This window comes from Plecotus auritus (genome assembly GCF_963455305.1).
Source record: "Plecotus auritus genome assembly, chromosome: 3".
Taxonomy (NCBI): domain Eukaryota; kingdom Metazoa; phylum Chordata; class Mammalia; order Chiroptera; family Vespertilionidae; genus Plecotus; species Plecotus auritus.
This window is the reverse complement of record NC_137772.1, coordinates 182002407-182016879: the sequence shown is the minus strand read 5'-3', so window position 1 is coordinate 182016879 and position 14473 is coordinate 182002407. Positions and strand designations below refer to the sequence as shown.

At 37.2% G+C, this 14473-nt stretch overlaps 1 protein-coding gene across 1 annotated transcript in view; it reads right to left on the bottom strand.

Annotated features, from left to right (window-relative positions):
• ADAMTS20 (ADAM metallopeptidase with thrombospondin type 1 motif 20) overlaps window positions 1-14473 on the bottom strand; it is a gene marked incomplete at its 5' end in the record, with an annotated part of 176311 nt that overhangs the window by 149434 nt on the left and 12404 nt on the right. Inside the window, one exon of the mRNA XM_080659619.1 lies at window positions 3802-3964. Within this exon, the coding sequence (XP_080515745.1) occupies window positions 3802-3964 (163 nt within the window). The remainder of the gene's footprint in view (window positions 1-3801; window positions 3965-14473) is intronic.

Below are 14473 nucleotides of genomic sequence, written 5' to 3'. Positions count from 1 at the left end.
GCCCTTGACTGGGAATCAAACTCAAGACCCTTCAGTCCAAGGAATGATGCTTTATCCACTGAACCAAACCAGCCAGAGGGCTGTGAGGTAGTTCTAATACCAGAGGATTCACAATCTCAAAACCTTAATAGGTCAAATTTCACATTTAAGATTTTTCTTTGGTTTGGGACAAAATTTATCTTAAGAATATTACTAATACAATAAGACTAAAAATAGCTCCTTAAGAAAATAAACTACTCATGCACTTTAGAATACTAATTAACAAATAAAAGGGTAGACCTGAGCAGTTGAGGCAAATTTATTATTCAAATCTAAATCAGTCTTCTTTAGTTAACAGAGTAGGATTTTTTCAAAAATTAACACTTAAGCGTCCACTATAGCAGGTGCTTAATTTAGATAGATATTTGGGCACAAAAAGAAGAAAGGCTTCTTTTTAGGGATATGGACGAAGAGGAAGGTGAAGAGAGACAATAGTTTCAGGTTAGATGTATTAATTCTGGGTGCCACTGAAACATCCAAGAAACATGAGAATCAGACAGTTGTAGACCTGAGATTTAATCTTAAAACAAGCTTAAGTTAAATCATTTTTAAAATATGTAGCATTTAAGTGAGTAGTTAAATTAGGGAAGTAGAAAAAAATAAATCATGTAGACTCTATATAAAAATTGTGTAAAATGGTGCCTAAGAAGAACACTTAAAAAATGCTTAGAAGATGGGAAAGCAGTAACAACTGGGAAGAGAAATGCGAGAAACAGTAAGAAAGAAAAGCAGCAAAGTTGGAAGCAAAGTGTGTCAGAGAAGCCAAAAAAAAGGGAAAATTGCCCTAAAATGAAGTAACAATAAGAGATATTGCTTTTGGCAAGTAGGTCATAAGTGATCTTTGAGAGAGTAGTTTAACAAAGGGTGGGCAGAAGAGGGAAATCTCTAGAGTCATGTCTATATGTATTCAGAAGCTTGAGCTGACTCTTAAAATCACCAGTAACAAGTTAATAATTGAAAATATTGGCCATGGTCATGGCCATATTTATAATCCCCTGTCTCTAGATTAATTGATGGCACCTCTTCCTCTGCCCACAAATTTTAAAAAAAAATGTTTTTAAGTGTCAGGGACCTTAGAAGTCATTAAATAAGAGATTGCAAATTGGTAGTTAACAAGCCAAATTCAGCTCTCACGTTTCAAACTTTTCCCCTCCCACACACATTTTTAACTTCTCTATAAAATTCAAAGTTCTGGTAAAACTGATCCCACATTCCCAATGCACCTTTGGCAAGCATACATATTCCAATGACCTGTGGCTACCTGGATGTCCTAATGACACCCCACTTCACTCATTTCTGATAAGTGCCTGATTCCTGTAGCTGTGAGGTATTTAAGTTAGAAACCCGTAAACTTGCCATTGATATAGGAAACATTAAATCTATTAACCATCCACTCACTACCTATGCTTATTAAGACAGAGAAGTTAAGGTCAGTATTTTCAGGGCTCTTGGGTTTTAATTTTGTTAGTGTGTGCGGGTTTTTTGTTCTCTTTTTAGGTCGTGTGTGTGTGTGTGTGTTACCATTTCCACTGTATATTACTTAGAACGTGTCTGATGTCTACCTGGGAGCCTGGCAACCTCAATGGCTAGGTATGGCTACCGAATATTAACTAGTATGGCCTCACGGCACATGGTGAAATCTGATGTTGAAAATAATTTGAACTAATTCATCAAAGCTGAGACCACTATGAGTTACAAAATTTTAGGATCACAATAAATTAAAACCATCAGCCCTGGCCAGGTAGCTCAGTTGGTTAGAGCATTTTCCTGATATGCCAAGGTTACAGGTTCGATTTCCAGTCAGGGCACATACAAGAAGCAACCAAATGAATGCATGAATAAGTGGAACAACAAATTGATGTTTCTCTCTCTCTCAAATCAATAAATAAAAAATTTTAAAAATTTTAAACCATCAATAGAAATATTTTAAATGACTTTTCTTTTTCCACTTAATCTTTTTGATTCATATGCTAATTTTAAGCCTACCTATTTGAAGAATTCTTCTGAATAAAGGTTCACCTAAGGAATATATAAGATTCTGCAAGTATTTCTGACCGACGTGTGAATTAGGGGAAAAAAAGCCTTTAATAATATCTTACTAAATACATTCAAAACTCTTTATTTTTATGTATGAACAAAATGATGATAAGCAGCTAATTACTTAGACCATTAATTGATTGCCTTTTTTAGTGATTAAAAATATGTATGTTAATTGTACCCAAAAATGGAGGCAACTTAAGAATCTAAAAGAAGGTTACTACCTTTAACATTTTAGTAGATAAATGTTGTGGAAAATATATTGCAAATAAAAGAAAACTAAATCTGATAGCTTTCTATTTGCTTTTTATTTGTAGTTTTTATAATAAATCTTTAGTATAAAAATTTTTTAAACCAGAGCCTGGCCTCTCTTGAACCATTTCTGATAATGAACACTGACTGTGAATGCAAAACCCTGCATATCATTAGGTGAAACATTTATGCATTCAGAGTGTCTACTTGGTGGTTTTCTTCTTAAGGAGCTAAACAGTTCGTTAAACAAGCTGCTCCTGAATGGTAGATCAGAACAAGCATACGCTGCCTTCTGTAAAACTCTATTGTGAGGCTGTGCCCATTTGTGTTTTCTTTGAAACCATGAAAATGAAACCCTTATGCTCATATTAAAAGCATAAGAAAGGCATCTATTATGTCAATAGATTTAAAACACGGCCTGAGACACAGTGAGAACCACTCCAAAATGGCCCTCTTATTATAGCAAAGGTTAAGAAGTGCACTCCCAGGAAAACCTTCAAAGGCCTACGTGTCATTATATCCCCAAACAGATGGCATCTCAGTGCTTGGAACTATAGTTTATGGACACCTACAATATCAAATAAATCCTTTCTAATCCCACCCTTTTGTCTAGATTTTGTACTTTGATGATAACCGCAGGTGCCTTTCTCCATTCTTCATAGAATGATAGACAATGATATGGTGAAGATTCATGTTCATATGTGGACACAACTCTTAAAATGCAACATACAAGTAATTTATCAGCAACAGATTCACACTTTAAAGATATCTATGATTCCTAGGTTCTAATTTACTGCAAGTCTTTAATAGTCTGAATTTTAGAGGACAAATGATGAAAACCTAGCTCTCGCATATATTGCTGAAGTATAAATAAATTGATAAAAACCACTTTGCAAAACTCTGGAGAAACTCTCACACACAGGAGAAGGGGACAAGAACATCATAGCAACGTTGTTTATAATAATCAAAAACTGCGAACAATCCAAAAGTTCAACGGGAAAATGAACATATGAATCGTGATAGAATCAAATACTGTACAGCAATGAAAATGAATGATGTAGATGAAACTCAGTCACCACACAGAGCAAATGGATAAGTCACAGAAAACTATATACATCTCCTTTACATAAACTTAAAAGCCTGCAAAATTGAACATGCGATTATTACTTAGTTCACTTTTAACTATCTAAAATTCTGCTAGAAAAATTAAATCATACTCACCTAATACATTGAAGTAAAAACTTTATATAGTTAGTTGCTACATACCTCATATACTAAATACGTTTTTGAATTTAAATTCAGTCTGCCACAACAAAGCTGCACACAAACATTAAATGATTTCTAATGGGTCAAGAAAATGTGTTTAAAATGTCATATACTTCAATATTTAAAGAAAATATGCAAACTCTAAATTAAAAAAAAGATTTAAATAGTATCATAATTTAACCCAAATATTTTTACTTCATAGTTTACCTGAAACGTCACAAGGCTTATGAGGATGCAGAAAATAGTTCCTCTTTAACTCCTGTCTGTATATAAGATGTGGCTTGTTATGATCATCTTCATGTTCACTCCCATCTGCCTTCATTATAGGTTCTAAGAAATATTCACCATCATGTGCTTTAAATGTTCCCATCTGAAATTTTTTAAAAAATAAAAATTAACTATTTTTTTCATCACTAAGAGAAAATAATACATTGTGCCATAGGTTAAAATTAACACACACACACAGAAGCAAGACAGTCAGGAGTCTGTCTGTTTACTGAATGTCATCAGTTGAACATAAAGTTTCCGTTCTGTGGCTCACCTTTTTCTCTCAACTCATATGTATAAAGTCATGAACACTGGACAGTATTCCAATGGGCAGAGTTGAGATGACAGGTATTCCAGACATAAACAATGGCACAGGCAGCAGCATCAAAATGGCAAAAAAATGTCTAGCACATTCTAAGAATAAGAAAACCTGTTTGGCTTGGTCTATGTACAGTAGTAGTATGAGATAAGATGTAAAAGATAGGCTGGGGTCAGAAAAAAAGAGATGTTAAATGTAATGCTAATAGATTTGAATTTGTAAGCAATGGGGAGCCATTGAAATTTTCACAAAAACCTGTCTTCTGAATTTCAGAATCCAATATCCAACTTACTATTTGATATCTCCACTTAGATAACTAGTAGCATGCACAACCTTTACATGTCCAAAGCCAAACTCTTGATTTCTAAAACTCTCTCTTTTTCAGTAAATGGTAACATTATTATTCAGATTGCCCAGGCCAAAAATCCTTAGAGAAATATCAAGGATGACTCTTTCTTTCTCATCCCACCTTCACTCCACCTTCAAAATCCTGACTGCTCAACCTTTAAAGTATAACTGAAATCCAGCCACTCCTCCCAAATTTTGCCACTACATCTACGATCTCTTTCTCAAACTAAACCAATAGCCCTTTATAGTCTAGTCTCCATAGAAGTCACAATAATTTCTCTTAAGTCTATATCATGTCACTCTAAAAAAACAAAAAACACTCTAGTGACTTTTCATGTCACTCAGTAAAATTCAAAGTTCTTTCAATGATCTACAATATCCTGTGTGATCTGTCCACCCCTTTTCACCACCCATCCCTCTAAGTACACAGATGACTAATAGTTTTGACTTCTTCTCCCGCTTGCACCTTGGCTCATCCTAGTGTCTGCTATTCCTCAAACATGACAAGTATACTCTCCCCTCAACACCTCTGTACTTACTAAACCTTCTGCCTCTCAATGTTTCCCTGATGGCTCTCGCTACATGTCTCTACTCAACATTCATCACCCTATATAAAATGGCACCCAAACTCCTACTTTATCTCTTTTATCCAGTTTCATTTTTCTTCATAGCACTTATCACTAGTGGATATGTTTTTATTTATGTTCATTTGTTCCTTGTCTGATACTATCCACTAAAATATAAGCTCCATGAGAGCAGAGCTTTGCCTGCACTCTTTTCTGTATGCCTCTCATGCCGGCCATGTGCCAGATATTGGATAACATATTAAATGAATGAGTAAGACTGTAGGTATGCAATGTAATCTAGTAACATGGAGTGTTATATATGGTAGCAAAAAAAAAAAAAATACTAGCAATTATAAGACAAAAGCTATATAGCCCAGAAGAGAGGTAACAAACCTTGAATAACAGTGATAGTGATGGGAGGATAGTTGGAACAAAAAAGTTACAAGATACCAATGCCTGAGGAAAGCAGAAAACCAGGGAGAAAAAGAGTTTATGATAAAGACAATTTCCTGGGAAAATATAATTTACCAAAATAACTCCAGAAATGTTAAAAATCTCAACAGACCCCTTTTCTACCAAACAATAGAAAAGGTTATCAGAGTTACACCACGAAACCTCCTGGCCTTGATGGTTTCACAGAGAAATTCCACCAAACCTTGAAAGAGCAGATAATTCCACTGTTATTTCAACTCTTCCAAAATACTTTAAAAATAAAACATTCAAGTGAATTTTATGAAGCTAGTGTAAACTTACAGCAAAACATGATAAAGATGGCAGCAAAATTAAACAAAAAACATAGTTAGATAAGCTCATATATGAATATTAAGATAAAAGTCCTAAATTGTGTTAGCAAACAAAATTCAGCAACATATGGAAAGAATAATACATCACAAGATGGAATTTATCATAAGAATGTAAGTATGATTCAATATTGGACATCTATTAATATAATTCATTCTAATTGTTTATATGAATAGAAAAAAATCATCAAGACATTTATAATAATAATAGTTAACTCCAATATGTCCAGAAGACATCATTTATACATATTTTGCATCTATTTTCAGCTAATAATAACTCTTTGGGGTAAAATCTATTATTGTCCCCACTTTAAAGGTGAAATAAATTAAGAGCAGACATTACGTAACTTGCGTACATCTTTTTTCCAGTAAGTGACAGAACCAAGATATGAACCCACATAGCCTGGCTCCACAATTCTTGCCTTAATCCATTACACTGGACTAGTTATCATATTCCAATTTTTATAAACCCTGCAAAAGAGTTGACAAATATTTAAAGAACACCTATACTATGTGCTTGGTACAGTTCTAGAGGCTATATATGCAAAGGTGACCATGACAAAAATCTATGCCTTCAAGAATTTAAACTTATATGGGAAAAGATAAACAATAAATAAAAATATAGCATGCCAGGTGATAACAGGTGCAATGGAGAAAATAATTATGTAAAGATGAAGAAGATTTGACTTTGGGTGATGGGCCCACAATGCAGTATATATGTGATATTTCATAAAATTGTACACTTGAAACCTATATAATCTTATTAACCACTAGAGGCCCAGTGTACGGATTCGTGCACCAGTGGGGTCCCCTGGCCTGGCCTGTGGGGATCTGGCTGAAACCAGCTCTCTGACATCCCCTGAGGGATCCCAGATTGCGAGAGCATGCAGGCCAGGCTGAGGGACCCCACTGGTGTATGAATTCATGCACCGGGCCTCTAGTATGCATATAAGATCTTTGGTTAAACTTTTCCCGCCCTCCTCCCTCCCCCTTTCCCTCTGAGATTCTTCAGTCTGTTCCATGTTTCCATGCCTGTGGTTTCCGCTCCTGCATTGAGCACCTGCCCCCTGGTGGACAGTGCACATCATAGCTACCGGCTGTTTGGCTGGTTGCTTAGGCTTTTATATATATACTAGAGTACCGGTGCACAAAGTTCATGCACGGGGGGGGGGGGTGGAGAACGGTCCCTCAGCCCAGCCTCTGCACTGTTTCCAATCTAGGACCCCTCGAGGGCAGTCAGACATCCTTCTCACAATCCAGGACTGCTGGCTCCCAACCGCTCACCTGTCTGTCTGCCTGCTTGATTGCCCCTGACTGCTTCTGCCTGCCAGCCTGATCGTCGCCTAACTGCTTCCCTGCCGGCCTGATTGCCCCTAACTGCCCTCCCCTGCCCATCTGGTCACCTCTAACTGCCCTCCCCTGCTGGTCTGGTCATCCGTAACTGTCCTCCCCTGCAGGCCTGGTTACCCCCAACTGCCCTCCCCTGCTGGCCCGGTCACCCCTAACTTCCCTCCCTTGCCAGCCTGGTTGCCCCTAACTGCCCTCCCCTACCAGCCCGATTGCCCAAACTGCCCTCCCCTGTCAGCCCGATTGCCCCTAACTGCCCTCCCCTGCCAGCCTGGTTGCCCCTAACTGCCCTCCCCTGCTGGCCTGGTCACCCACAACTGCCCTCCCCTGCAGGCCTGGTCACCCCCAATTGCCCTCCCCTGCAGCCCTGGTCACCCCCAACTGCCCTCCCCTGCAGGTCTGGTCCCACCCAACTGCCCTCCCCCGAAGGCTTGGTCCCCCCAACTGCCCTACCCTGCAGGCCTGGTCCCCCCCAACTGTCCTTCTCTGCAGGCCTGATTGCCCCCAACTGCCCTCCCCTGAAGGCTTGGTCCCCCCAACTGCCCTACCTTGCAGGCCTGGTCCCCCCCAACTGCCCTCCCTGTAGGCCTGGTCGCCCCCAACTACCCTTCCCTGCCAGCCTGGTTGCCCACAACTGCCCTCCCCTGCTGGCCATCTTGTAGTGGCCATCTTGTGTCCACATGGGGGCAGCCATCTTTGATCCCAGGGGGCAGTCATCTTGTGTGTTGGAGTGATGGTCAATTTGCATATTACCCTTTTATTAGATAGGATAGATTGTCACCCCAATAAATGTAATTAAAAATTTTTTTAAAGAAAAAATTAAGGCAAGGAAACAATGATAGGGGGTGCTGTGGGGAGGCTGAGACTAGAATAATGAGGAAATAGCCATGGAAAACTCTGGGAGAACATTCCAAACAGAAGGAGCAGGGACTGAAAGGCCCAGTGATGGGGGAAAACTTGACAGGTTCATGTGACCGAGAGAAGAGTGAGGCGAAAGCTGTGCCAACAAGCAGATATGCAGTAGGAGCAGGTAGACAGGCAGGCTATGGTTGCACTCACTATTCTTGACATCAAAAAGCACTCATCACACTTCAGAACATACAGATATACATTTAACTGCATCTAAAACCTTGCAATTTTTCACATAGAAAAGCATATTTCTGTGAAGAACCAGTCTAGAAATAAATATGAATTACTGAATTCTAGATGCTATAATAAGCCCAGTTTTGGTGAAGGAGGTTTCACTTCCATTTGCTAATTGTAAATACCTTAAAATTCCTTAAAGATAATAACTTTGAAATCATTGCTTTAAATTCATTGTACATAATAAACACATTTTAAATCACTTTTAACTGAATAATCACTTAAAGCCATTTATGACTATAATTGCCACAATCATTTAAAGTTCTCTTTACATCCATAAGTATTACTAATCTATGTCTCCTCCTCAAAAGATAAAGCCTTTTCTATTTTTACAGTTCAAAAACCTTAAAGAACATGACCTGAAACATAGCAGGCACTCAATACATATCTGCAGAAATGAACATTTTCCTAATAAATATGGTAGAACATCTGTGTTTTCCCCCACATACCCTTTAGAAACCCCTTTATTTCCTCTAACATTCTTAAGTCATAGTAGCTTGGAAATTTGTCTTGAGATATTTACATAATTTTATCTCAGTGCTAGAAAGTAAAATGTCTAGGCATTCCTGGTTATGTAATGTGCTAATATGTTAAATTACACATTTTTTTAAAAGCTGAAAAATAATTGAAATTCCATCATACTGAAATTATAGCCTTCTATATATTCGGATTTCATCTAGCATATTTAATTCTACCAGTGCCTGTTTTCTAAACTACTTCTTTCCAAGATTTCAAAATTCAAGCTTTTTCTGCCTTCCCAGAAAGATAATTTCAGCTATGCTTACAAATTACAGACAGTGGCTTCGAAATGCCCGTAAATGGACCCAAGGAAAATCACTTTCTGCCTTTTTGGAAAAGCATGCTGAGGATGGGAAATGTGATAGCATCTTGGTAAAAGATACAAATAGACATGAGGCAACTTGTTACTTATCTAAATCCACCTAGAAAACTACTTTGAAATCATGTGACACTTTCCCAAGAATATTGAGAATATTTATACCTGGGGAATTTTCTGTACTCCTTTAAATCAAAACCTGACTATGAAGTACTTTTATTATAATGTTCCAATAAAGCTGCACATGGGTCCAATCTGTAATCCCATGTGGGAAATGAATATAGTTCTACCCAGAGGCCATCAGCATCTCCTTGTAAGTCATGCTAGAGCACTCCAGCCTGCTAAGAATATTGCTTTTACCACACAAAGGCCTTTTCTCCAACAAATCCTTTATGTTCTAAAATACTAAGTTCAAGAATAAATAGGGAAAAACTAAAATAAAAAAATAAAAAAGAATAAATGGCAACTAATTTGTCCTCCAAGTGATTTCCTTGTATTAATCAATGAAGGAGTTAAGAGTATTTTACTTCTACCAATTTTTCTGTAATTCACTCCATTGCAGAGGACTTTCTGTTCAAAGAATAAAAATATTAGAGCTCTGCCTAAAGGCTCCTGAGGAAGCACTTAATTTTTTTTTTTAACTTGGAAAAGAACCTGGTAAGGAATTGGAAGACTTAACAAAACAGGTGGTTCATAGAATTATATTTAGATCACGCCATATTTTTAGTAACTGCCTATCTACAGATGGGCACTGCAATTTGATTCATAAGAAATGCCAATCAAATTCCAAACACTTTCTTTTTATAACTATTAAAAGCAGGAAAACCAGTATTCACTTGGGCAAGGGTTTCCCAATTATTTGGAGCAATGATATTCTATTTGCCAACTGTTTTGAAAGGCAGTAAGTGATTGCACAACTGGTTTTAATTTATTCTCATAGGCCAAAATTTTTATGTTTAGAGGTTTTTTATACAATTGTTTTTCCAAAATGTTATTTCAGTATTGTGGCATTCAACCCATATATTTTTCCCATTCATCCATATTTTTTCCCAAATACATGGTGAACACATGTACTATAGCAACAACCAATAATATACTCTCAGATTTCATTGAGGGATAAAAACAAGTACAAAATATGAACTATTTGGACTCTTTTCCCAAATCATTTATAGGTATTACATTAGGTAACTAAAGAACAAGATTCAAAAATAAAATATTGAACAAGACAATTAGAGTCCATACTGAGAAATTATTTTAGTAACAAATTGCTCCCAACTATTACTTAAATTGGATTTGCACTTAAGGGCTAGATGGCTGGTAATTACTACCATGAAGACTGAAATATTTAGTTTTTCAATCTTCAATCATGTCATGTAGTGAGAATCAGTTTATTGTTATTGGAGAGCCTAAGTATGAGTCTTGGGTTTACACTCATGGAACCTCGGACAAACCACTTTATATATCTTGGACCCTCAAGTTCCATAACTTGTAAAACAAAATAGAAATAATTCTACCCACCTAATTTCCTGAGAAAGGCAGTGTGTGTTAAAATAATGTCAGTAACTGTTTTGAAATTGAATATATTTTGAAATAGGATAAAGAACTCTTCACTAAAAACAGATGTTGTAGCCACCCTTTTTACCCTAGGCAAAGTATAATTGTTATGCAAGAAAGGTCATGAAGATTAACTCTGAGATTCATTTTTATTTTGGGATACTCTATTCAATGCAAAGGGTTTATCACCCTGACAGTTTCTGATTACAGCACCACTGACCACGCCTAGGAAATACTGTAGAGCATATAAGCACACATTGAGTGAATGACTCATAAAAAAAAAGCATAATTGGCTCCAGAAGCAAAAAATTCATTGTAAGATTTTTGAAAAGATGAGTCTTCTCTCCTCTAGCAGCATTCTTTACCTCCCCTCCTCCAATTCCATAGCACAATTCCAGATCTCCAGTATAAAAGTGAGAGACAATAGATGACATGTGTTGCTGATACCTCACCTAAAAAGAGACTGCTCTCTTGTCTGGCCTGTGTGGTTCAGTGGTTGAGCATTGACGCATGAACCAGGAGGTCACTTGCCCAAGTTGTGGGGTGGGCTCCATCCCCAGTAGTTGGCATGCAGGAGGCAGCCGATCGATAACTCTCTCATCATTGATGATTCTATCTCTCTCTTCTTCTCCTTCCACTCTCCAATATCAATAAAAACAAATTTTTAAAAAATAAAAAGAGACTTCTCTCTCACCAAGTCCTTGCCCATGAGGATCAAGAAAATAAGACAAAAACTTGAGACCTGTCTACCAAGATTATGTTGCCAAATGACTCAGGTTCAATAGTATTCCAGCAACATCAATAACTGTATTCTGTAATGTTTCTCTTTATTGTGGGCACTGACGTGTTTTTTGAAGTCTTATGAGCTCACTAACAGTGGAGAACTGTCAAAAAATGGCCGCGTTCTTGTGAATCCTGGGTAGTGATTCTCAGGATAGCCTCTCCTAACCTCTTACTAAATAAAGTATCTGTGAACACATAAAATATAGTGATTATAACAATTAGAAATTTAACAGTAAAGCATTAAGAACTAATTTGCAGGTGTACAATGGAAATATGTTTGTTAAACATTATAAGCCAATATTACTTGAAAAGATATGTATAATATCTATAGAAACACAATGCCAGGTATCTGCCAGACCATCTATCATATTTAGAGCATATATTTTCCTAATCCATCTTTTAATTTAAAGTTATTGTGACATATGATACTCTTCAATTATCATGTAGGCCAACATTTTTCATTTGTTATGTCTCCCTTTGTATTTTTCCCTACCTGTAGGTTATAATATATGTAATGTGGTTCTACATCTTTAAAACAGCTGCTAATTTTATTTGGTTTACTAGTACATGAGAATCCAGTATTTAGATTTGCCTTATAAGAGATTCTTGGCATTCACTGATTTAACATAAATGCCTTTTAGGCTTTGGCAACTGTCACAGGAAACTAACTTGAAGCAATTATCAAAACTTGATCCACCATCAGAAGTCAATGAGTTTTTTGATGGATTATACAGAGCGAGGCAAAAGTAGGTTGACAGTTGTTCATATGGAAAATAATACAATAATCAATAAATAATAAACTTAGTTTCTTGTGCTCACAACTATAAGCTTACTTTTGCCCCTTCCTGTATTGTCAAAGATACCAGGAACCTGGACATAAAAAAGCCTTGACTGCTTTCATTGTAACCTATAGACTCTCAGAATTCCCCCAGCATTTCTGAATCCCCCCAGGATCTATGTTAGACGTGGGCATGGAGGATAGGCAAGACCTTTCCAGAGAACAGAACCAGGGACCTTGGTGACTGGACTTCCCAGAAAGAAGAATCAAGGAAGATAAGAAAGAAACTCTCTTCCTACCAAGTTAGGGGGTCTCTGCAATCCCCAGAAGTCCAGAATTGCTATAAATCAGTGACTACTAAGTGTCTCCCCTTCTATCTATAGGAAGTTAAGATTAGGGTTGCAGTCATGCTGATCGTGCGGTACATTGGCTTGGTGGGAGGTGCAGATAATGTCCTATTCGTTCATTAATTGCTAAACTACAAAGAGCCACATCTAAACTTGATGAAGAACACCATATTACCCAGAGATCTTGGAATTTGAGCTGGGTAAGATGAGCATGTTTGATGTATAGGAAGAGAAAGGAAAGGGATATTTGGGGAACAGCCTGTGGTAGAGACTATTGGTAATCACCAGTATCTGTTCTCCTTTCTTCCTCGTGGGCATATCACTGTCCCTGCTTTCCAGCCTTTTGGCATCAAGTAGAACCAGGCAACTAGCTCTCATCAATAAGAATGTACATAGAAGTGTGTCTCCTTTGAACTGAGGTAGTCAAGAACTGGTATGCTTTCTCCATGCTATTATTATGGTAATAAAGGATTTATGTAGATCATGAATATTTTAATTAATAAATTTTATACTGTTGTAATAAGGACATCATGCACCAATATCTAAAGATAGCTGGTACATAAGTGACTGAAAAATATTTGTTGAAAAAGAATGAACAATCTGTGTCTTCCTCTGAATATTAATATGAATCGAATAGCTTAATTAACTATATTTTATAGAAAACAGTAGTTATAAGCAAAACAAGAATAAGCCACAAGTAACAAGAGTGCAAAGTGAGCCCATATGAACACAGCTTAGCTATCATCTGAAAAAGATTTAATCTATACCAAATTTTTAGGTATGTTCAAGGACTTAAACTAAAATTGCTAATATAATTTTCCTGCACTGAATGACTGATGTAAAGAAGAGCTAGCTTAATTATTTGGCACATATTAATAAAATCTGCTTGAACTCATTCTTTCAAATATGTATTGAGAATTTCTTCTATAAGCTGTATTGGATGCTAAAATGAATATCAGCCCTACACTTAAATCTCCAAATGAGATACCAGTGTGGACAAATAAGTACAATTCAATATATTATGCATAAAATGTCCAATAGTAAATCAAAGAAAGGCCTGGTCAGCTCTGTCTAGGAAAGAATAAGGTGGGAAGTGGGGGGCACGGGGTAGGGAGAAAGGCTCAAAATGGATCTGGAAGGATGGGAGGCAGTTAAGGGAAAGACATTCTAGACAAAGAGTAAATAGAAATTCAAACAAGCATGAAGATTAAAGTAAACCAACAATAGAATCAAACAAATGTTTCTAGAATTATATATTTCTTATCTCCTGTTCCTCTGTCCTTACCTCTCTTGGTTAATAGCCACAGGATCCTCTCTTGGTTAATAGCCACAGGATCCATCAGTCATTTAAGTCAGAGTCATTACAATTATTTGGTCTCCTCTTACAGTTTAAAATTCTAACGGACCTCCCAAAAGTTTGCTCAAGTTCAACACCATTGAAATTTTGATCAATTTTTGTTGTAGATTGTTTGGGGCAGTGGGTTCCCCTTCCCTACCCCTGCACAACTGTGACACCCAAAAATGTCTCCAAACATTGCCAAATGTCCCCTGGGGGGCAAAACTGTCCCCATTTGAGAGCCGCTGGTCTACAGTAGTTCACCTTCCATACGCCCCCACTCTTCTTCACCTCTAAAACCACATTACCTTAAGTGTCCTCTCTTCCTTATCCATAGGAGACTACAACAGTGGCTCTCAGTGACTCCCTGCCTCCCTTGTATCCTACCCGGTATTGCATAAGGTAAGACCCCTCCTAACACATTGAACTTACCTACCATCTTCAATTTAAGCCCTC